Genomic DNA, 21,774 nt, shown 5'->3' on the forward strand with positions numbered 1-21,774 from the left:
TTGGGAGAGCGGGAACGAGCTGGCTGGCGTCAAGAATGTTGACAGGCGCGCCCAAGCTTTAAAGTAAACAAGACCCGGATGGCGCAATTGTCATGGGGGCAAAGCTCACGCCGATCTCGTCCATGGTTCCGACTCAAGTCGTGGACCTGGTTGGGCTGTGGAACGGTCCATTTCGGCAGCCCGCAGGGCGGTGATGATGATGACCAACGGTTGGTCCGCCCTATCGCAATCGGAACCGAGAAGCAGGCATGCCTCGGGACAACACAGGCACGCAGATAGGTAATAGTAGGTATCATGTATGTGTCGTATGCCCAAGGCAGACCAATTAAGACACTGTTTATCGGCTTCCCCGCAGGGCCCAGAAAGCACATTTTCCCAGACTCGACAACCCGAGATAAGCTCAGGCGGGACCAGGCAAACTGCCCTGCGGGCTTTCTCACTGCGTGCCTGAGCCTCATCAAGGACCGGGTTGAACAGCAGCAACTCATGCGCGTGTGGGTGTGGTTGGGGAACAGTCAAGGCTGATTGGCCATGTAAGAAACATCGAGAAAAATGCCGAACGAAAACCCACAGTGGAAACGTCCAGCGGGGGTTGGAGATTGAATCACCTTCCTATTCCGGATAGCTCACGGCGTCCCCGGCCGACTCTCGGATGCTTAGAGGGAGATGCTCGGCCGGGAGCCCGTTGCCGTCTATCGTCGAGCAGCAGCCACGCTCTGCAATGTGCACAAATGTACCATGGTCGATGGTCACAATGTACAGAAACGCGGGCTTGCCTCGTTGGTGTTCCAGAAGTCGTGCTGTAGGATCTGTCGCTGTGCCAAGGTGAAAGGAGTTTGATGCAGAACGATGATGATAAACGCATTACTCGTCATCCCAGCAGAACACGTTCTGGGGCACAGCAAGCTTGACTCGGGTGCCATGCAGCAGCATCTGGGAGGGACAGGAACAAGGCCTCAATATATTTCTACTTTGTCCATAGTGGGGTGCCAAGAGCCTGGGAATAATCATCATATCACAATGCACCGCCAAAGCCCGTTTTCCCAGACTTGGTTTTCCCAAATTGGTCCTTGTTCATCTCTAAAGCAAGTCCGGCTTTTGCGAGACGTTTTCCTTATGCGTGTAGGTGCGCGCCACCCATCTCCTCTCGGAATCAAGTTAGGCCTGATCGTGACGGGCGATGGTAAACCCAAGGCTGCAAGCAGAATTTTATCAAGCATGTTTATGCGATGGCGATTACTGTGTGACATGCTCGACTTTGGTTCATGGATATTGTGGGTACGACTATAGAAACTTCATTCTACATCCGACCAAACGAACCCTCTTCGCATGCAGGACCTTGTCAACCCAAGGTGCTCGGCCAAGTCATAGACCAGGGCTACCGTAGTTTCAAAACCCAATGCATCAGCGTTAAGATTCAACATGTAAGGCTAGGGACTGCCTGCATAGGTTGCGAGAAAGAATAAGAAGAAGAAAGATGGTCACCCAATAACATTATGCTTTGAACGCCTCAATCTCAGCGATTGAAAAGAAACCCTCATGTACCCGTCATATGACACTCTTGCTCGCATCATCATGTGCAGACTCGGCAAACCAAAAACCCCGACGCTTTCAATGCATTCCCTCCCCGTGCAGAATAGCAGACAACTAATTACTAGGTAGCCGAGTATCCCCCGTCAACAAAGATGGTCTGCCCCGTCACCGCGGCACTGGCACCGCTTGCCAACCATACTGCGACCCCGGCAAAATCCTCCACCATGCCGTTCCTCCCGATCATGGTGCGGGCCGCATGCGCTTCCGCCTTGTGCGTGTCGGCGAGCATCCCCTCCGTCATCGGCGTCTCCACATGCCCCGGCGCGATCGCGTTACACAGGACCCCGCTCCGTGACCAGGCCTCGGCCTGCGAGCGCGTGAGCGAGACGAGACCGCCTTTCGCAGCACCGTAGGCGCCGCTGTTGTCGAAGGCGCGAAACGACTGCTGGCTGACAATGTTGATGATGCGGCCGCTTCCGCGCTCAGCCATCCCGGGCCCGAACGCTTGTCCCAGCGCGAACGGCGCCGTCAGGTTGGCCGCGAGGGTATAGTCCCAGTCTCCCTGCGTTATCCGCGACAGAGGTGGCCTGTGAGACACCCCGGCTGCGTTGACAAGGATGTCGGGCACGCCATGGGAGGACTTGATGCGGGCGCTGGCGTGGTGGAGATCTGCGAGATTTGACAGGTCTGCTGTTATCGATGCCGCGGGGATGCCGAGCTGGGCGAGTTGCTCGACAGTGGATGCCAGAGGCTTCGCCCGGCGCGCGATGAGAATCACCGTCGCGCCGCTCTGGCCGAGGGCGAGTGCGATTTCCTTGCCTATGCCTGAGCTGCCGCCCGTAACCACAGCTGTCCTGCCCGCCAGGCTGAACAGGCGGGTTAGGTATGTTGGTAATGCGCTCAGATTCCTGGCCATCTTGTGTGGCGGTCTATCTTCAGCTTCTGGAGTGGAGTGCAATGCTTTCTTTTTTCACTTCGTATACTATAGGATGACAGGAGTTGAATATGGTTTGGTGTTATGGTGATTTGAGATGAACATTGGACAGTGAGGGGTTCGAACGATGAAATGCTAAATTTGTGAATACACGCTCATGCCTATCTATCTATGGCTAGAGGAACGCGAACAACTGGCAATCCAAGCCGAGCAAGGACAGAATAAGTGCGGTTCAAGGCGGGGTAACTCGTATGCAGCTACCGGCGTCCCAAAAGCCTTAGACTTGGTAGGTCGCGAGTTACTACTCGAGAATCTTCACACGTGATGGCATTTTGCTTCACACTATCCATTCAGAATGGTCGCTTCTACTTGGAGCGAGGGGTTGGCATACATGGGTTAAGGCTTGCGTGAGGCGAACAGCAGCTAGCTGGAAAAAGGGGGTTGGTAATTGGGCAGGTTGGTTTAGTGAGTGAGCGAGCCTTCGTAGATACCGTGTGACGACAAACGATGAATCAGGCCTGAGCTGAGGGACACAGCGATGAAGACCACTTTAGTGAGGGTCTCTTTTCTATTTGACTTTTCAAACTGACATGACTTGAATGGTAGAGACTGAGAAGACTCGAAAAAATGACCTTTCTGGTGGTTGGCTTTGTCGTGTAGCAACATTCATATGAGGTTGTGGCCTATTATTAGCGCCAGCTTAGCGTAAGTGGCCGTCCAATATCCGTACAACATTTTGAATTGGCGGAAAGAAAGATTCTCACTCATGACTGATTGGCCGTACAAGGGAAGTTGAAAACTCATCCAAGAAAGTGAGAAATGCTTGATCATGTCAACGCTTCTTCAATTCTACTCTGTCTCTTGCCATACAAATAATGGTTCAACCGCCTGTATGAGACTGGTTGAAAACGACGTCGTGCTGATCTGTAAATGTTCCGCGGATTCTTCGTTCACGGACAGTGTTCATTCACGGTTGATGAGTCTTTGTACAAGATGATGATGATCAGTCCATGGTTGTCAAAAGTGTCGAATTGATGACGCCGTATCCCAGTGCAGTGGTTATTGGTAAAGAATCACAACTCCCTCCACAACACAAGCAATCAATCCCAGCGTAACTCCTGCACCATATTATGCTGCACCCAGTGCAATAACCCGTAACTCCAACCATGCATCACCAACAAACCATTCACCAATAACACTTGCTTGCCATCCAAGACACCAACATGCTCTCCAACGGCCCTAGTAGGGAGGTATGCAGTGCATGGCCCTGAAATGTTGCTTAGGAGCGGACCAGAAAAACCAAGCAAAGACCCAGAGAAATCCGATCGTCTTGCCAACTTTGCCGCTCATCTTTTCGTAAAAGCGCGGGAAGTAGGCTCGGATGAAGTAGAGCAGTGCCGTCTCGCCGGCGATGACAACAAAATTCATGTTCCACCACCAGATCTCCCACATCCAGGCGCAGTGGATGCCGGAGATGTAATCGGTGCCTGCGTGGAAGATGCCGCTGATGAAGAAGACAAGCCCATTGAGCAACCAACGCTTCTGTCCGCGGAACGGTCGCTGGCCGAGACCGACGGCGGTCATGAACATCTCGCCGAGGCCGTTGACCGGTCGGTAGATGAGCCGATCCCAAAACTTGCTCCAGAGACGGCGGAGGCTCCAGGCCTGGCGGATGTCGCCGAAGACGGGAGGCCAATCCTCAGGCTCGTCGATGCGGAGGGCCACGAAGAAGATGGCCATGATGGAATGCACCTCGGTGTAGAATGCGTAGGGGGACCAGATTGATTGGACGGCGAAGACGCAGCGGACCATGACCTCATGGAGGGTGACTTCGTTGAGGCGGCGAAAGAAAACGGTCCTGTCGATTTGGATATCATCCCACTCGAAACCGATGAATATCTGGACGTGGTCGTTTGCGCGGTCCAAGACCCAGACAATGAGGATGGTCGCGGTTGTTTTCACGATCCAGCGATTCCTATGGCCGATCCAGTTCCAGAGCCGGACCACGGGCAGGCCTATACAGCTCCAGATCCAATAGCCGATTTGTCGTACACCATTGCAGGCGCTTTTGATGTGAAGGAGGCCGTCGCTGTAGTTGTCGTCGGTGTTTCCAGCAAGGCCGGCGGCATGCTCGTCGAGTTCTTCCGAGTCCTCCTCTTCCACGGTAGCGCCAAGTGCGGCCTTTCGAAGCTCTTCATCCGCCTTTAACAGGTGAAAGACAGGAGCAGGCCGGGACGTTTTGACAAATCGTGAGTTCCACATGATCTTGTATGTCGCGATGGCGCGTTTCCCCCAAGACAGCTTCTTCTGCTCCTCGGTGAGACAGAACTTCTCCCAGAGGATCATAACGACAGCACCCATGTTGTGGATGATGACGACCCTGATCAGGGTGTCCTTGACCACGTACTCAAGGCTCATAGGGCTGAGACACTGGAGGATCACATACCCAATCGCAACGGAGGCGGCAACCCATGCTCCTCGGTAGCGTTCCTTGGTGTTGAGAGCAATGGCGATGCAGGCCACGCTGAGGGTATAGAGAAATGCCGGGTAGAGCAGCTCCTTGGACGCCATATTTTGGATCGACACCCACGTCTCCCAGATGAAGAAGGTGTACAGGGTTTCAATCCAGTCCATTCTGCGATAGTTGCCGTGGGGGTGGAAGTCGGAGTACTCTGCGAACCCAAAGTCCGACCAGTTCAACATCTCTCCCAATGGCATTTCCATCGAACTATTCGCTCCCAACGTGTCAATGCTCTGCATGAACTCCATGTTTGCGATGGTTTGATTGAAACGGATGGCGTATTCTAGCGGGTGTATCAAGGACTTTTGCTCCAACGTTGGAAAGCGAGGAAAGAGAACTGAATGACAGGGTGATTAAGAAGAAGAAGAAGAAGAACAGAAGAGGAATAGAAAAGGAAGAGAAATGCTGCCACTTCGTGGCAGAAGGGAGAAATGGGCACTATAAATAGCCCTAATCATCGTAATATGGTTGGAAAAGCTTGAAGGTTACGTGCAAATCCAAGAGTATAAGAGGCTAAAGTTGGTATACCACCATGGAAGTGGCAGTCCCAACGGTTTGTTACTGAACCATAATGTACAGGCGAACCAGGCAAAGCGAGGGCAGCCAGAATCAGGCCCGTGAGAAGATGGCCTATAACACCAGTTTCGTGAACACAACCCCCGAAGTTTCATTCTTCGACGCGGCACAACTTGCCATTCTCATGAGGGAGTCCGTCAGCCGTATGGATTGTCCAAAACTCACTGCCGACCGCGGTAGCTGCATAGAAGACGTCGTTCGGATCCCATTTGCGCTTCAACTCCAACAAGCGCGGGTACTTGGTGTCCCCATAAAATGATTGCTGAAAGTTCGGCTCCATTCTGTCCGACTCAGACAGGTACGAGCCCGCCCCCGGTGACACATCCCGCCAGCGTTGCATGTCGCCCAAGGTAAAGCCCTTGCGTGCCTCCAAGATCTGATCGGTGGTCGCGTTGACTGGCCATCTGACAGACTGGATGGCGAAGAGGATGTTTTCGCGCCAGGCGGGGTTGACTGCGTTATCCGGGTCATCAGGGCTGGTTGCCTTAATATTGAATCCGACAAAAACATGGTTCGTCTCGAGTGAAATGCGGATGGCGTCGAAGGTGGCTTGCTTCAGCTCCACATCTTCAAAGTTTCGACGTGGGAAAAGACGAGAACCGCTCTGCACGTTGACCTTTTCGACCGCCTCAAGAGGGAAGAAGTCTTGCCAGGCAGGGTAGAAGCTGCCATACTGCGTCATGTTGGGAGTAAAATCGATCCCGAGCTTTCGAAGCTCGGCGAACCACGGATCGAATAAGGCATTGACATCTTCTGCGGTTTTGTTCGGTGCAAAAAACGGTGTCATCTGGAAGAGAAAGTTTCCAGGACCCGGGTTGTTAGGCAACATCACAAAGTAGGCATACGTGCCGTTGTCGGCGTTGTGGATGAACGAGTCGAAGTAGCTCCGCACGCCGGCCCAAAAGGTCTCGTTGGAGATGCCATCCGCAGTCGAAAACTTGAAAGCCGCCGCGGTCGTCGTGACGTCCGGGAAGGCTTTGACTGTGACAGAGATTGCAACACCAAAAGTCGAGCCCCCGCCACCACGAAGAGCCCAAAACAGATCCGAGTTTTGGGTGTGGTTTGCCGTCACGAGCTCACCGTCAGCCGTGACAACTTCGAATGCGAGGGCTTGGTCTGCTCCGGTGCCATAGATCGAGCTGAGGGGACTGTGTCCTCCGCCTTGGATGTAGCCTCCCATAACTCCCACTGTCTAGAAAAAGCTGTCAGCCACAAGACTCTGATCGAGTACCTCTTTGGTAAAGTACCTCTCCTTCGCCACCAACAACCACCTTGTTGTACTCCGAAGCCACCTTGTAGATCTCAAAAGCTTGAACTCCAGTGCCGCACTTGAATGCGGGACCAGAGTACCCCTCAACTGCATCGATCACCTCTTCGACGTACTCGACATCTTTCAAGTAACGAGTCCAGATACTCAGCGACTCCCCGCCACCGGACTTGCCTGAAAAGTCATGCCCGGTGTTCTTCACCACAAGCCTCACGCCTGTCTCAGCGGCAAACTTGACGCCCTCCTGTACATGCTTCGGCGAAGTCGCATTAATGACATACCATGGGAAGCCACCCATGGTGCAGTTCCCCGAGTCATAGATGCTGGGTGGCAGACACGTCAGGCCTTGATAAACAGGCGAGAACATCTCAATGGGATCTTCTAGGTGGATGTACGAGTTGGTCCAGTTGGCCGACATTCTCGCGCAGGCGACCGCATCGTATTCGGGGCCATTGTAGCATGCCGCCGCCTGGGGGCGCGGCTTGAGGAGGCGGTTATCGACGCGTTCGTTGAGTGACGTCCACGCTTCATCCAAGGGCCAGGCGGTGTCACCCGGGTAAACTTTACATCGTATTGCCGCTGCGAATCCGGTCGATTCCATCACGGCGCAAAGGATGAGCGATGAGAGCCAGCGCGCCATGGCTTGATAACAAAGGTGCTCTTGATTGTACTCCGCAGCGGTGCCTGTCAATCTTACATCGAGAGGTAAACTCTGTGATTCTCTTCATACTTATGTGAAGAGACCCCTGGTTGGAATTCTCCCTGTCTTGGTGCGGGGGATTTCTCACGTTGCGCTCAAGCATGCGGCCCTTCGACCCGGGATGGCGATCTTCACTGGAACCAGACCGTATTAGCATGTCAGCGTAGCAGAACCCACCCATATCGCCACCTAGATCGCCTATCTTCGTCCTCGCATATGCCGAGAGGCCTCTTGTGATGGGCCAGCAGCAGAGGCCGCGCTAGAGAGAGCCACCAGAAATGCCTTGCCACAGAAACGAATTTCGGACTCTTTCCAATCGCTGTGTTGCACTAAAGTTGAGAGCTCCTTTTCATCGAATCGAAACTGTCCGTCTTTGATTACTTGCACTAGCTTGGTGCTACCGCTACAGAACGACAGAGATCCTGAAACTCCTTCGACTCAACACAAATGAATGAATTCCCGAGCCGCTCAAATGATCCCCAAAAAGAGTTGTGGCAGCCAGTCCAATACATCGCCGCAGCCCTGAACCCTCCAACGAGATATCCTCCCGGTAAAGTAACCAAGCCTGCGCACAGCCAATTTGTGTCGTCGTGGTCGTAGTCGTGGTCGTGATCGTCGTTGTCGTCACCGCCGCTGCGGTGGTCTTTGCTGATGTTGCCTCTCCATATGTGTTTGCGGAGTTATCATATTTCAGGCAGCGAATGCAGCTCCGCCAAATGTCAAGTTGGATCCTTGAGTGGCTCCAGGGTTGAAACCACGCGCACCTCCGTTGGCACCTCCGTTGGCACCACCGCTGGGCCTCGAAGGGGGAGCTGCGTCCCAGGCCTGAATGCCATCGATAGCTGGGCTGCGCGGAATCCAGACAAACGCCTTCCTGGTACAATTCTTCCCGTGGCGGCAGATGAACTGAACAAAGACCTCGTGTCGGGCGCAATCCGTAAGGAAGCTGTCCATCTTTTGGATCTCCGCTTCCGTCAGTCCCGTGACGTAAACGCCCTTTATGCTTGCTCCTCGACGATCGGAAAGAGGAGATTGGAGGGGGTCATCGCTAAGAGTGGCTTGTATAAAAGCGAATCTCTCCGTCAATAATGGATCGGGATCTGAGTTGGAAAGAATAAGGTTATAAAGGGTCTTCGGTTGGCTCCAGATTCCGTAGAGGAAAATGTGATTCTTGGAAAGTGAAGAATTCGAAGAGGGCCTCCTGGAAGAAGGCATCCTAGAAGACGACATCCTGGGATATTCGGATGACCACAAATGGGGGCTTGAATTCGAAACAACATGTGAAATGAGAGCAGAGTGTAGTTGACAAGAGCAAGATTACACAGTAAGCAAGAAGTTCGGGTTTGTTCGGAATCTTGGGGCATTGGGGCCAGGTTATAATTCAACCCGTCTCCGATAGGGCTGATCGGCGAAGAGTTGGCGAACCACTGCAAACCGTCTCCTCGTATTAAAGTTAAGGCGACCGTCAGGTTACGGAGTACCAGTTTGGTTGCCTCCGTCCACTCGGACTGGTTATTTTTTGGAGCTAGACATTCATCGCGGGAAGATCAGCAGTCCCAGACTCCCAGTCCATAATACTCTGGCATAGTTGGAGACAACGTAGGGACAGGTGCCTATAACAGGCATAGTACTAGGGCTCAAAGTTTGTAGAGCGGCGAGGAAGGGCTCGATATTGGGCATGTAGCAGCTTGAGCATGAAATGATGGCCGGCGTAACCTCGTTTTCAAGATTGGATGACCCATAGTGGAATCCAAGTAACCAGACTCGGGAGGAAGTATATCTGCTAGCTGAGTATTTATGACTACCTCGGAACGACTGCTACCGACAGATCATTGCTCATCAGTTGGAAATTCGTCATTGCTGTGTGGCAATCCCATCAGGTCTAGTGTTTGACGGAGCCTGACTTGAACCCTCGCCAATCCTCGCCTACACTTCACCCGAGTGACACCCGTGTGCCAGTTCTTGTAATACTCTGAGCTCTGACCAACTATGTACTCTGAAGCATCAAAAAAGCTTGAGATGCGTGACCTAGGCTTTCAAAAATGTCATTTGATAGTTGGTAATTGCGTGTCTTGACCCAGCCACGCATTGCTGGCTCGATGACACAGCGAAGACGTACAACGGAAAAGATGTCCGGCATCTGGGGGTATTTTCAAGTGAAGAATCTCAAGATTTCTCGAATCGTGTTTGTGAAAAGATTTTTACTTTGGCTTCTCACTTCATCAAAGAATATGTGGCCTTCAGACCATCGTCTACGGTTGCTCTGCGTTACAAGGTGACTTATATGTATCGAATCTGATCATGCGTATCGTCAATTTTCAAGTATACCAAGCGAACAAGGCCAAGCTGCTAAATAGGGCTCAGAAAGATGCAAAACAATGACAATAGGAGATCTTGGAAAGATACGTACCGAGCCCCTCTACCTTTCTATTTATATTCTAAACAAGTCTAACTGAATCCTCGTCGAGCCGAAACCTTGAACAAGCGCGGTGACGTGCCTGCATGTGCATCAAGCATTTTACGCAAAATGATAGGGTTACTCCCATACTGCAATCAGCGTCGTTGTCTTTCGATAATTTCCTGCTCGGCACGGGACGACTCACCTTGTCGTATATGTATTATGGCTGTAGTACTCTCTTTCTCAACCACAAACGTGGCTCAATTCACATCTTCCAGCATCCTTATCACTGCACTGCCCATCATGGGCCAGCGGGTCACCGACCCGTTGGCTGAAGATGAAAAAAAAGGTCAGTGTTGTACTCCATGTTTTTTTGAGATCCCGAGTCTGAGAGGACTATTCAACACCGGCATGAGAATACCATGTCGTGAACGCGGCCCTCGGAGGGGCGAACCAAGCATCAAGAATTGTGGAGACAATCCGCTCCATGGGCGAGATTGTCTAGATACAACGTTGAAGTGGTTGAACGAAGTCCGAAGAATACGACCGACTTCATGAACGGGCCATCTAATATATATTATGACAGGATGAGGTCGATCGTCGGCTTTGGGTTTGCTAATGAGGTCATCCGGGCCTGCTAGAGTAAGTAGTTTGCTCAAATTACGGACCAGGATATGGTAAAAACTGCCTGTTAATCTTCCTTACCTAGTTCCCTTCCATTCGTTCATCCTCCTCTTGTTCTCTCAAATTACTTACAGCCTCCGCCCCACACAACAGATTATGCACTACTCGCCCTCTCAATACCGTCAGCTTTGGTATGGTTTGTGACCTCCACGAGCTGCACGAGAATCTCATCTAATGATGAGCAGCTGGTCAGCAGTAGATGACGATGTTGTGAAATCTGTTGCGCCCATATTCCAGGGTATAGTAAAAAACAGCCTTACAAGGGGAAATGAAGTCCAGCTAGATGAACAATATGTCGTATATCTCTTCACACCAGAAACTACGTTATTCCATCCATATATCTGAGCTTCTAGGCTAACCATACGGTACATGAATACAGGTGTGTCCTAAGACGGGGCCAGCACAGTCTTAAAGGCTAGGTGAGTGGAACTGCGCCGGCCGCCAGCCTTATGCTGTAGTCCTTCTAAGTCAAGTTGAACTGGAAGGGTGATTCTGTGCTTGGGGGTTATCACAATGACCTGAGCCAACTTTTCGCCGCGGTCTATGAGGCTGGTGCGTTTTTACACAGCAACTCGTAAGATACGAAGCTGTCAAAGAAAGACAACTTTAAGCAGCGCCCTTACGACAGTCAGTCAGGACTCTGGCAGGCGGCAGCCACATTCTTTTCTACAGTTTTGTCACCCGTACTTCTCCCAGGAAACAAACAAGCAAACATGAATATTCGAGGCCTGCATTACCCAATTAACTGCTTCATCATACTTGGCCTAGCTCATAGGCCGGAAGGCATTCGAAACTAGTGGTAAACTCCCAGTCGTCGCAAGCTGCAAGAGCACGATGACAGTGGAACCTTCGCGGGGAAGCAATCATCTATAAGTTCAAGTCAGGGACCACATTTGGTGCCGCACCGTTAATCTCATAGCGAAGAGCCCATGTCTAGTATACTTCGTTGTTGATGCTGGGAACGACAAAGACAACATCGGCCACGCCACCGGTGTAGTCAATGAAACATGCAAAGTCTTATGACCTAACCACCAACCCCGACCATACCTATCAGATAACCTGGGTTTTCGACCGCTCTATCATAGATGAACCGATGATTTCTGATGCTAAAGTCGTTCATGACTACTAAAGACGACAAGGTCCGTTTCCCGTGGATATGTTTTGTTTCATCAGGTAGTCAACCAAGCTATGTTCGATCGTTTCCTGCCTTGTCTGGATATAGCATAGGTATCATCAAACATTCAGGGATTACCTGGGAACTTTAGTGACCAGTGTGGTCAGTAAACGCCCCAAGATGCCTCCGGAGCTAATGAAGAGCGAACTACCTTTCATCGACCTAGCTTTAGGCCAAGGACATGGATCTGACGCAAATTCGACCTGCGCCACTTGCTGCGGAACCCAGCTGTCATACGAGACCAAATTTGGTTCATGCGTAATCTAACCCTCTTGGGGTTCCGTTCCCAAGGCTGTGTTAGAGGCTTCTCTGTGAGAATGTTCTGGCTCGGGTGTTTGATTTCTGAGCAACCAGTGTATGTCGAAGGGCAATAAATTGGACGGCGCCCCCATGTATAGGCAGAACCAAGCTCTGCAGCGGCTGGTGCTCCAACAAGACTTGAAGACGTGTTTGATGATATATGGAAGCTGAAGCAAACATGTTTTCTGTGAGGGCTGTTCTTAATCCCTAGTCTATATCATGATCAAATTGCCGCCCCTTTACCACTAAGCATCCAAGCTGCCCTCTTCGTAGACTGCTCACCTATTCTCCTTTCTTCTCCCCCAAACCATTTGCCGAGCTCTTCCCAAATACTTTCGAGGTGACTCTGCGTGGATGGCGGTCGCACTTTCGAGGCACTAGCTGTTGTATTACTCGCTAGTGTCCTCTATTCATCGGTGGTTGCGCTTGTACGGCCGCCACTCAGGCCATGCTGCCTACTCCGTCTCTTTCTCACGTGGCGATGGCAGGTGAGTGGCGGGGTCCAGTGCCCCGGAACGCCGCCTTTCCTAAAGGAGGGAGTAGGCAACAAAGCCGTCGATGGTCTGATACCACAATACTAGGTGATAACAGAAGAATCCTAGGCCTTCCCCGATTCTCATCCCAATAATTTGACTGATCGAGCAACAGCCAGAGCCTGGAGAGTAAGGGGAATAACCCCTCTTTCGTAATGGCAAGTCCAACTCTTTCGGCCGGAAAGGTACCTAGTCTACTTGGTCTGCCAAATTGCCGCCTTTGAGCCCTTGGCGCTGCAAAAATAAGCCAGACGGAATCCAGGCTGGAGCTTAAATGGCGCTTTTTCTAGCGCATATCGATGGTAATTGACAAATCGAGTCCACAGGCGGCACGGACAAGAGGGATGGCTATAGTTGGTGCCGAGGCTCTAGCTTTGCCGGGACTTTGCGTATTAATGGAAATAGCATGGTGCAGCACAGTCGCGTGGCAGACTGGAAGTGTGACTTGCCGCCGACGACTCTATTGCTGTGGAAGATCTCCTCGACACGACAAATGGTGATAGACTCTATCGTTTCCGTTCACCAGAAGTGTGATCAATGGATGGAACGCATTGTGCCATCTTCAATAGTTTCTTCCAAGGGCACAAACTTGCCTGGAGATGTAAAACTATCGAAACATTGCTTTGACGAAAGGACGGGTCCATCCATATCATTCGTAGTGATGAACGGCTGATTTGCGCCATATCACACCGACCCGTAGCACTATTGATGTTATGTAAATCACATCGGCCAGTACAGTTACCATCAGCTTGTGATAAAATAGGTGAAAAACATACTAACTGTTATGTAAACCTTGGTCCAGTCGCTTCTCAGGACTAGTTGAAAGACTAGTTCACTCCTCGGAGAAGGGAAATCGAATCCTATGTTTATGCAGCCTGGGCTCCCTTTGAGCATACTTTCAACCGTTGTCGTTGTTAGGCTGCGGTTCAGGCGTACTTGCTGGATCGCAGCAGCAGCTGTGCCGAGGCTGAAAGGAACAATGTCAATGTTTCTAGGTTTTGGTACCATGTACCTTGTAACAAAGCCATGTCTTTCTGGCTTGATGTGATGCAGCTTTGTAAGCATCGGGCTGCGTTATTTGGGCGGGCTTCAACGGTGTTGCAGTCAGTGGCGTGGCTCGACAGGACAGGATAGGATACCATATCGGAGCTTGTGGCTGATGCTGCGCCGCACCGCAATAAACCCATTTATTGTGCTTATGTTGATTCCAAACGATGTTGGGGCAAGCCGGCTCGTCTAGAAATTGTCAACACGTCAGCCAGAGTCATCACATACGTATCGTCACCTATTGCCGAATCTCTCGCTTCTCCTAGCTCTTATCGGGCTAGCCAGATAAATAAGACAGCTTGCTTTTTCCGGCGGCCAAAGCTCCAGCCAGACTTTCTAAGTGGGCTTCGATCAGCAGCGGGCCCCCTCTATCATGTCTCACCCCTGGAAGCTTGGCCTGTTGCGTGATGAAAGCTGTGGCCATATTTCCGGTCATGAAAGAAAGAGAGGTCGCGGGAGAGGACGGGAATAAAGATGCAACGCCCGGATGCGATCAAACCTTCTTGGGGTCTGAGACGGCTTGTCAATGGGGCTGTCTCGGCTCTCTAGCCGTAGCCGTCGATCTCGACGGATGGGCTCCTAGGGAACCCTGGCTCGTTCTTGGCCACCGACGGACCAATGCCGCAGTCGCCTGAGCGAACCCTCCACAATCAACTGGCGTTTTATCAGACTGCTGATTCGTCAATCCCCCTCGTCTGAAAAAAGGAATGCTGCAGGGGAACCGACACACGAACGCGGCGGGTTAAGTTGTTTGCCCCGTCAACATTTCTTGAAGCGCCAAAGTCTCCGCGGCCTCCCCCCCCCCCCCCTCTCGGACTCATAGCTGCTAGGAAGGGAAGGACGGGGTCAATGCTCCTTGTAAATAACCTCCTGTGTGTTCACTAGCGGGATCACGTTGCAAAAATGCGCGTCATGTCAGAATCGTCGTCGTGTATCTGCTCTCTGCACGCCCACTCTATAGACAAGGAAATGTGATGTAGTAAGGCCGATAGTTTCATGAATCACGCATGTTCAGTACTGCATTTACATGTAATTATACCGCACTTACGCGAGTATACCTAGTCATCCATCATCCAAATGACCCTTCGCACCTATGGCCGGCCGGTCGGCTTGTCAGATATCAGTTGTCAAAAAGTTGGGGAACGAGACTTCTGCATATCAGATCCCTGCCAAGAGGCAGAATCTTTCTCTCCTTTTCTTTTTGAGAGACAAACTTCATACACCTACCTGTCTAGCCAGTCGCGAAACCATAACACCGGAATCTCAAGATTTGCCCTTCTCCGCGTACACCGACACCCAGCGATCTTGGTCCTTTCGGCGGTGCCAATACGCCAGTCTAATTTGTTTGTATGGACTGATAAACTGGTCTAGCGCTGTGAGAATATCATACCACCATGTCCTATACCGGTACGTTTCCGCTTCCAGAGTGGCAGTCCCACGTGTACAGGGACCCCGGTGCAGGCGGCTTTCTCTGGGTACCGGAAATTTACCCTGTCAACCGTGGCGCGCACCACTGTCTAGCTTCCTAGAGCTCCTCCAAACACGCCCCCCCCTCCCCCCATACCCAATCCATCTGCAGACCAGGCGTCTTTCATTGTTAGACTTGAATTCACTTATGATGCCCCCTGTTCCCCCTCCCTCTGTTACAGTCGTCTACACACTTGCCTTTACGACGTGCTCCCAACGGTGTTCCAAACATTCCCGCTGGGTTGGCGACGACGACGACGAGACGCCGAGACGTTTGAAGCGAGCAGAATCCTTCGCAGTCGGGACGTGGAGTTGAGGCAAGGGGAGGCCCTAAAACTATGCGAAGTGCAACGATCTAGATCTCCAAGATACCGCGTGCCAATGGGCAACCTCATAGAATTGCTCGGGAAGACCGACAACCTCAGTGACCCCGAGCCGCCTCTCAACAGACAAGCGGCTGTCCTGGGTATGGTTCTTTCGTTCATGGTAAGTGACTCTCCCCGCTTCAAAGACGACGACGTCCCTTAACACTCGCAATAGACTTTGGCATGGATTTGTGGTGTCTACCGACTTTATGTTCGCTACTTCGTTCTTCGGTGTCCGGGATGGGATGATTACTTTGTCATGCTGTCTATGGTATGTGGCATCCCGCGGATGGGGTTGGATTGTTGAGGTCTAACGGTCCCAATATAGCTCACAAGCTTACTTCTGTCGGCCGCAACTTGCGTTGGTATGCTTTCTAACCCCATTCACCCGTCGTTGATATGTGCTGACGTTCCTGATGTAGCTACGGAGTATGGACTAGGAAAACACTACATCTTGCTTGGCATCAAAAACATGCAGGATTTTGTCAAAGTCTTTTATGTGTGCAACGGCGCATATCCCATGGCCACTGCTCTTATCAAGCTGGCCTTACTTTTCCAGTACCTTCGCATGTTCGAGCGCGGCACCAAGTCACGATACATAACCGTTGTCTTCATCTACATCACCGCCGCCTGGGGTATCGCGTACTCCTTCCTTGCCTGGGTCCCGTGCATCCCCGTATCGGCGTTCTGGGACCTGACGTCGTCGACGGACACACGATGGGCTTTTGGCTCTCGCGATCCCCAAACCTTCGCTCGTAGCTTCGAAAGCCATGTATCAATCAATGTGGCGTTGGATCTGATTGTTTTCGCGATACCCATTCCCCTGCTCTTGAAAACGGGTCTCCGGGCAAAGTCTCGGTTGAGTTTGCTCGGCTTGTTCATCATGGGCGTGCTGTAAGTGTTTCCAGACCCTGATTATCCTCGCCAATAGGCCATATGCTGACTCGCTGACTTGGCAGTGTGAATATCCTTGGACTATTCCGTGTCATTGGTATTGCACGTTCTAGAGCCGGTACATACCCGACTCTTGACCCCAGCTGGTATGGCTGCACTCCCATCGTGCTCGCTGCCGTCGAGGTCAACCTAGCGACTATCTGTGCCTCACTCCCAGTCTTCTGGCCTAACCTCCAAAAGAACATTGGCCAGATCTTCATCACGAAAGAAGTCGAGATTACTTCCGAGGCTCGTCGCTTCAGCGCCCTCCAAGACACAGAGGCCACTGCAGAGCTTCGCGAATTTTCACCACGGAAACCGCACAAGGCCCTTGTCAATAGTTCGTGGTGCACTGATACCCGTATCCTGCCGAGACCGACACAGACCGAGATCGCATCGACACGACTTGCTTCCAAGCCGAGCGAAAAGTCATTGTTTTCCGACGGATCGAAGAAGATCTCAGATGATCAGGAGTCACAGGATCGGCTGGTTTTGACACCATCCCGTAGTGGCAGGCGGCCATGAATATAATCAATTGTTCATTTCAAAGTTCTTGTGGATTCGTGTAAGCTGATCCCACCGTGTTTATGCTCGTCCTATCGGGTCGTGTGTTATCACGAATGGTCTGTGCGGCATGGCCGGCTTCGCTCGTCAAAGTCGGCTCGAGCGGCCCATAGATACCCAGATAATCATGCATCAACACACACTCAATGCGTGCTCCCTTGCAACTGTGACTGCGATATATGGTCTCGACATGTGGCTGGGTCATCAATGGTAGCGTTGCTTCCAGTCATGGATGTAATCGGTTGCGGTAGGTCTGACTCGCAAACTAGGAGGAGTGGAGTTCTGTTTGCAGCTAGCTTCATACCAGAGCCGCATCTGGGGACAGCAATTATAGAGGATGGGTTCTGTCTTTATCGATTAATTCGGATCGCAATGTGGCCTTATACAACATCCATAGGTTTTTCTTCGATAGGGCTAAACGCAATTGCGAGTTGATATCGGATTTGTAAAAGGTGCCAAATGCAACCAAGTAACAACCTTATCTATTGCGATTGCAAGCCTTCACCATCATCCCACGTGGTACTAATACAGACAGTAAAAGTAGGGCGGCTCCACAGAGACCTATTGCGAATGCCTGCCTAGCAGCAGGTTGCCGATTCTTGTCCTAGTGAATTTTTCAAGTCACAGAGTGGGAAGAAAAAAGACATTAGATACTATCGCGATCTTGTCTTCGTTTGCTCCATGAGAAGTCACTAGAAGCAAGATAGTCGTCAACAAAGTAGAAATACAAGCTGATTACTGAACGAGACCATTTCGGTTTTAAGGAGGCTATCAGGGGTTTCCGAGCTGAATGCGAACAATCACTCCACTGGTTTTGTTTGTCTCCACAAGAACTCCTTACTTACGGAACATCGTCCGTAATCTTCTTGCGGGTAGGCAGCGTGGCAGAGAATAACACAGGCAATTATCCCCTGCATGTACGGGTAGCATGTGGATCGAAAGTTCCTGATCACAGCGAATACGTAATTACGACTGCAGCTGGGCCCTGCAAACATGGCCGCAGAAGGTATGTAAACCGTTATCGATTCAGACAACACCCCGTTCGACAGGGCAGCATGCCCTCAAATCTCGACTATGATGCAACTAGTTTGGTCTTTGGCTAGGGTAGCACGGCACGGCAGTAGATGGGCCTGGCACGGTGGGCAGTGCGCGAGACTATGGGGCAATATCGGCGGGCATCATGCCCTTTTTAGTCATGATCATCCCATACCGCGTCTTTCTACGACGTTAGTCCAAAGTTGAGTTCCTGAATATATTATTTATCGAAGTCGATGATTTTGGGGGCATGATATCATTGGAATGGCGACTTCTTCATCCTGAATCGCGCTTCGTCACTGAGAAGACGCTAAAGGGCAAATAAATTCTCACCATCCATTGCCGATGCATGTCTTAAGTTCTCCAATGGTTGGTGGGCTTTTGGCCCAGGTGGCTTCATATCAATAGATTGACAAACTGGAAACGCTTCAAAGCGTTAATCAAACAGACATATATTGAGTAATATAATAATATTGTGCACGACGGCTAGATAGATTGTTGACTGATAGTCTAAGAATGGCATAGCTAGCTGTCATTTAGCTTCATAATTGCCCTATTACATCAGAGATACAGATACATGTGCTATTAAGTCTTAGAATCAAATACTAGGGAGCCCGTGTAACTGGTGACAAATTGACCTGAACCTCAATATCTCACGGAAAGCAATATCTATTTGTAGAGTCGAGCTGTTACTATCTGGAGCAGAGTCTGGTAGCCAGGACTAACAGCGCCTGCCAGGAGAAATTAATAGAATGCAATGATGGTAGCAAAGTGCCTGGTGACAGAAACTGACCAGCCTGCCGCATGCCCTGCGCACAGACTCTGTGGATCTGTCTCCGTTTAATATACACTGAGGGATTGCCGTGGGTCGATGTGAATAAATCACCTCAGTCTTGTCAAATAGTGCACTGATTATTGGTCAGAGGTTGGTGAGAAAGGAATCGCAAGGATGATCGGCCAAATAGGGCCTCGAGAGCTCCTTTCTTGGCACGGGGTTTGTTACCAGACTATGTTTATATTCTGGAGGATGAGAGCCACGGCTTTTACCGCGTTCGATGTGGCTTACTTTCCAACAGGCGAACCTGGTCCAGAATTTTCTAGTTCCACGTCGTGCGGAAGGCGAACTACAAGTATAACGGAGACTGTATTTTCACCCTTAGCCCAGGATAGAGCAGCACCTATAGATGTCAGGTTTTGAAGTAAGAAAAGGCTTTTCTTACACTGGATGACACAAATTCCAGATGCGCCCCCTCACGATCGGCAAGGTGTGCTGAGATGGTTTCCCAAGAGGTTAGTTCCTCTCGTGTAACAATTAGTTATGATCTTTCAGGGCCTACATCCGCTCTCCACGTGAATTTGAATGCAGTCGAAAATGAGTATCTGCCAATTCTCCTACTCCAGCTACAATTGAGGTGTCATCATTGCATTTCGTGATGATGTTATAAAGTTCGAGACGGGCCGAGTGGGACGGGTCAAGCGGTGGTTATTTGTCCGAGGATCATATTCAGCGATCCTTTTACATTTGGGTCATCTTTCTCTGTGCATGTCTATAATACATTCAACATCATGTATCTGAATTTCGATTGGTATTCTCCCACTTATCTCCAGAGGGGTCAATCATGTCTCAGCGAGCCAGCCGCAAGTTCCCGCTCAGGTATTAAACCTGTTTATTCGATACCGGCGATGTTCTTGATAGAATGACAGGACTTACTACTACGTGACGAAACCTTCCTTTTTGTTGAACATGATGCAAGACACGACGCATACTTGATTGTGCCTGAGTATGAAAGCTTTCATGCTGTCTCAACACTTTTTGAGATGCTGCCGTAGTGTAAAAGTGTAGTTATCAACGGATGGGTGATTCCGGTAAGCAATTGCATGCAGTAGGCCCAAGACACAAGTGGAGTCCGGATGTACCTTTGGTGTGTTTTCATTACTGTTATTTCAAAAGCGAGAACCATTACTAGTGGTCTAGACATCAGTATCGTGAACAATTTGGGGAGTTAAACGCCGTACCCAGCTCAAAGCTCCAGCACATCAAGCCAAGACGGCGCGAAAACACCCACGCTACGAAGGGAGTTCCTTGATACATTGGCGTTGTGGCAGAGTGGTCTAATGCGCAAGACTAGAAATCTTGTTCCTTCGGGAGCGTCTGTTCGAATCAGGCCAACGTCGAATGCTTTTGCATCTTGGAGCATATTTCCACCAGGGCTACCAAAGTCGTCGTTGTTGCACTTGCCCACCGACGGCGAAATGTTCACATTGTGTGTTTTCTCAGCTAGGTAAAAAGTGGAAACTTGACTCTCATTTCTCACGCTTTTTGTCACCCAATACTTCCCCACCGAGACCGTGAGAAGACGAGGCTTCTTACCTAAGCAGTTGAGCCGCTGTAACCTCTCGACATGTAAAATGCAATGAACCGTAGCGTCTAGTAATTTGAGAGTAGAGTAGTTGTCCTATTAAGAATCTACGTATGGACCGGAAAGATGACAGAGATACTCATCTAAAGCGGTCCGTGCGAGTGGTACGCCACATCTGTAGCGGCTTCCACCCACTAGCCACACGAAGCTATTCCAGCTTCACGACATAATAACAAGAAGATGGGCAATTCCACTTGGACATGTACAATCGTAACAATCAATCAAGCCCGCCTTGTAGCGGTTCATTGATTGATACTAGAGGGGTGTAGTTTCAAAAACGTCACAGACAGTGGAATGGAGCTGGCGCCGCTATTGCAAGCTTTTATAAACCAGTAACTACTACAAACAGGCTTATAGAAAGGCACGGGCCAATGCCAAGGTTCACCTAGTATACTCAGACAACCACCATGAGCCCTCTACTTATCCAGAAATACGGATAGGATACTACGTAGGCCAGGTAGCCTAGACTTTCTCAGCCAACTGACAGAACCTTATTCGAAGCAAGCACACATTTCAAATAAGAACATGCAGAGGTCACGAGCAGTCTTCCCATGCTGCTTCCAGTTATAGTCACAGAGCCATGGTCACTGCCCGTTGGTCTCAAGTCTCCGACCCAAGACACGGCTTCCCATGCCTCTCAAGACCAACGCGGCGGCGCCAGGGAGTGTCCTCCGCATCCGGACAGGAGGGATGAACGACCGGGACGGGTTCGTCTGCGACACAGAGAGCCTTGTGTCACGCTGTCCCGGGCCGCACGCTGACCCGACGCACCAGTTGAAGATCCGAAAGAGGACTGGCGGGGAATGTGGATGAACGACTTGCCCACCAACCTAATCTATCGATCGATTCATCTGAAACCAGTAGAATGAAATGATGGTAGCAAAGTGCCTGGTGACCCCTTCTTCCACGCGCGCGCCCATCTCTATTCGCCGGATCGTGCCCAGAGGTATCAATGGCCGCACCAATGGCCCTTCTGGGCCGAGAACTCTGCCAAACAACCCGACACTTTCCCCGGACCGTCTGTCTACCCTTTCCTTTCCGTTCGTTCGTCCACCCACGTCCCTGGGACTCACCCTGCTGGGTACCGGTGCCGACGCGGGCCGCCGAATCGGGATGTGTGACTGACGAACCATCTACCCCCGCCTGAACTTTAGAACGGCTTGCTTTCTTACGCCAACTTAATGCATTGGGCAAGGCTGCGAACGGGTGTGGCTGTCATCATAACTTCAAGTCGGCTCCCTGCCCCCCCCCCTCCCCCCCCCCGGATAAAGCTAGGACGAAGACATACCCGTGGCAAATGGGAATACTTGTAGTCAGTTAGGT

At 50.9% G+C, this 21,774-nt stretch overlaps 5 protein-coding genes and 1 non-coding gene across 6 annotated transcripts; 2 read left to right on the forward strand and 4 right to left on the reverse strand.

Annotated features, from left to right (window-relative positions):
* Positions 1-1,654: 1,654 nt before the first annotated feature.
* GLRG_09591 (short chain dehydrogenase) lies at positions 1,655-2,449 on the reverse strand (the record flags this gene model as incomplete). The annotated part of the gene is made up of 1 exon (XM_008100276.1): positions 1,655-2,449. One exon carries the CDS (start codon positions 2,447-2,449, stop codon positions 1,655-1,657), a length of 795 nt encoding a protein of 264 aa, XP_008098467.1.
* Positions 2,450-3,706: 1,257 nt separating this feature from the next.
* On the reverse strand, positions 3,707-5,236 carry GLRG_09592 (uncharacterized protein; the record flags this gene model as incomplete). The annotated part of the gene is made up of 1 exon (XM_008100277.1): positions 3,707-5,236. The coding sequence occupies one exon, from the start codon at positions 5,234-5,236 to the stop codon at positions 3,707-3,709; it is 1,530 nt and encodes a 509-aa protein (XP_008098468.1).
* A 419-nt stretch (positions 5,237-5,655) lies between these two features.
* GLRG_09593 (FAD binding domain-containing protein) lies at positions 5,656-7,471 on the reverse strand (the record flags this gene model as incomplete). Its single annotated transcript, XM_008100278.1, has 2 exons — positions 5,656-6,756; positions 6,812-7,471. 2 exons carry the CDS (start codon positions 7,469-7,471, stop codon positions 5,656-5,658), a joined length of 1,761 nt encoding a protein of 586 aa, XP_008098469.1.
* Positions 7,472-8,221: 750 nt separating this feature from the next.
* On the reverse strand, positions 8,222-8,761 carry GLRG_09594 (uncharacterized protein; the record flags this gene model as incomplete). The annotated part of the gene is made up of 1 exon (XM_008100279.1): positions 8,222-8,761. The coding sequence occupies one exon, from the start codon at positions 8,759-8,761 to the stop codon at positions 8,222-8,224; it is 540 nt and encodes a 179-aa protein (XP_008098470.1).
* A 6,754-nt stretch (positions 8,762-15,515) lies between these two features.
* GLRG_09595 (uncharacterized protein) lies at positions 15,516-16,957 on the forward strand (the record flags this gene model as incomplete). The annotated part of the gene is made up of 5 exons (XM_008100280.1): positions 15,516-15,620; positions 15,675-15,770; positions 15,828-15,864; positions 15,922-16,393; positions 16,459-16,957. 5 exons carry the CDS (start codon positions 15,516-15,518, stop codon positions 16,955-16,957), a joined length of 1,209 nt encoding a protein of 402 aa, XP_008098471.1.
* Positions 16,958-20,124: 3,167 nt separating this feature from the next.
* GLRG_13238 lies at positions 20,125-20,206 on the forward strand. The gene has a single exon. It is a non-coding gene; the product is annotated as a tRNA-Ser (tRNA).
* The last annotated feature ends 1,568 nt before the right edge of the window (positions 20,207-21,774 follow it).

The sequence above is a fragment of the Colletotrichum graminicola genome, assembly GCF_000149035.1.
Source record: "Colletotrichum graminicola M1.001 genomic scaffold supercont1.50, whole genome shotgun sequence".
Lineage (NCBI taxonomy): Eukaryota > Fungi > Ascomycota > Sordariomycetes > Glomerellales > Glomerellaceae > Colletotrichum > Colletotrichum graminicola.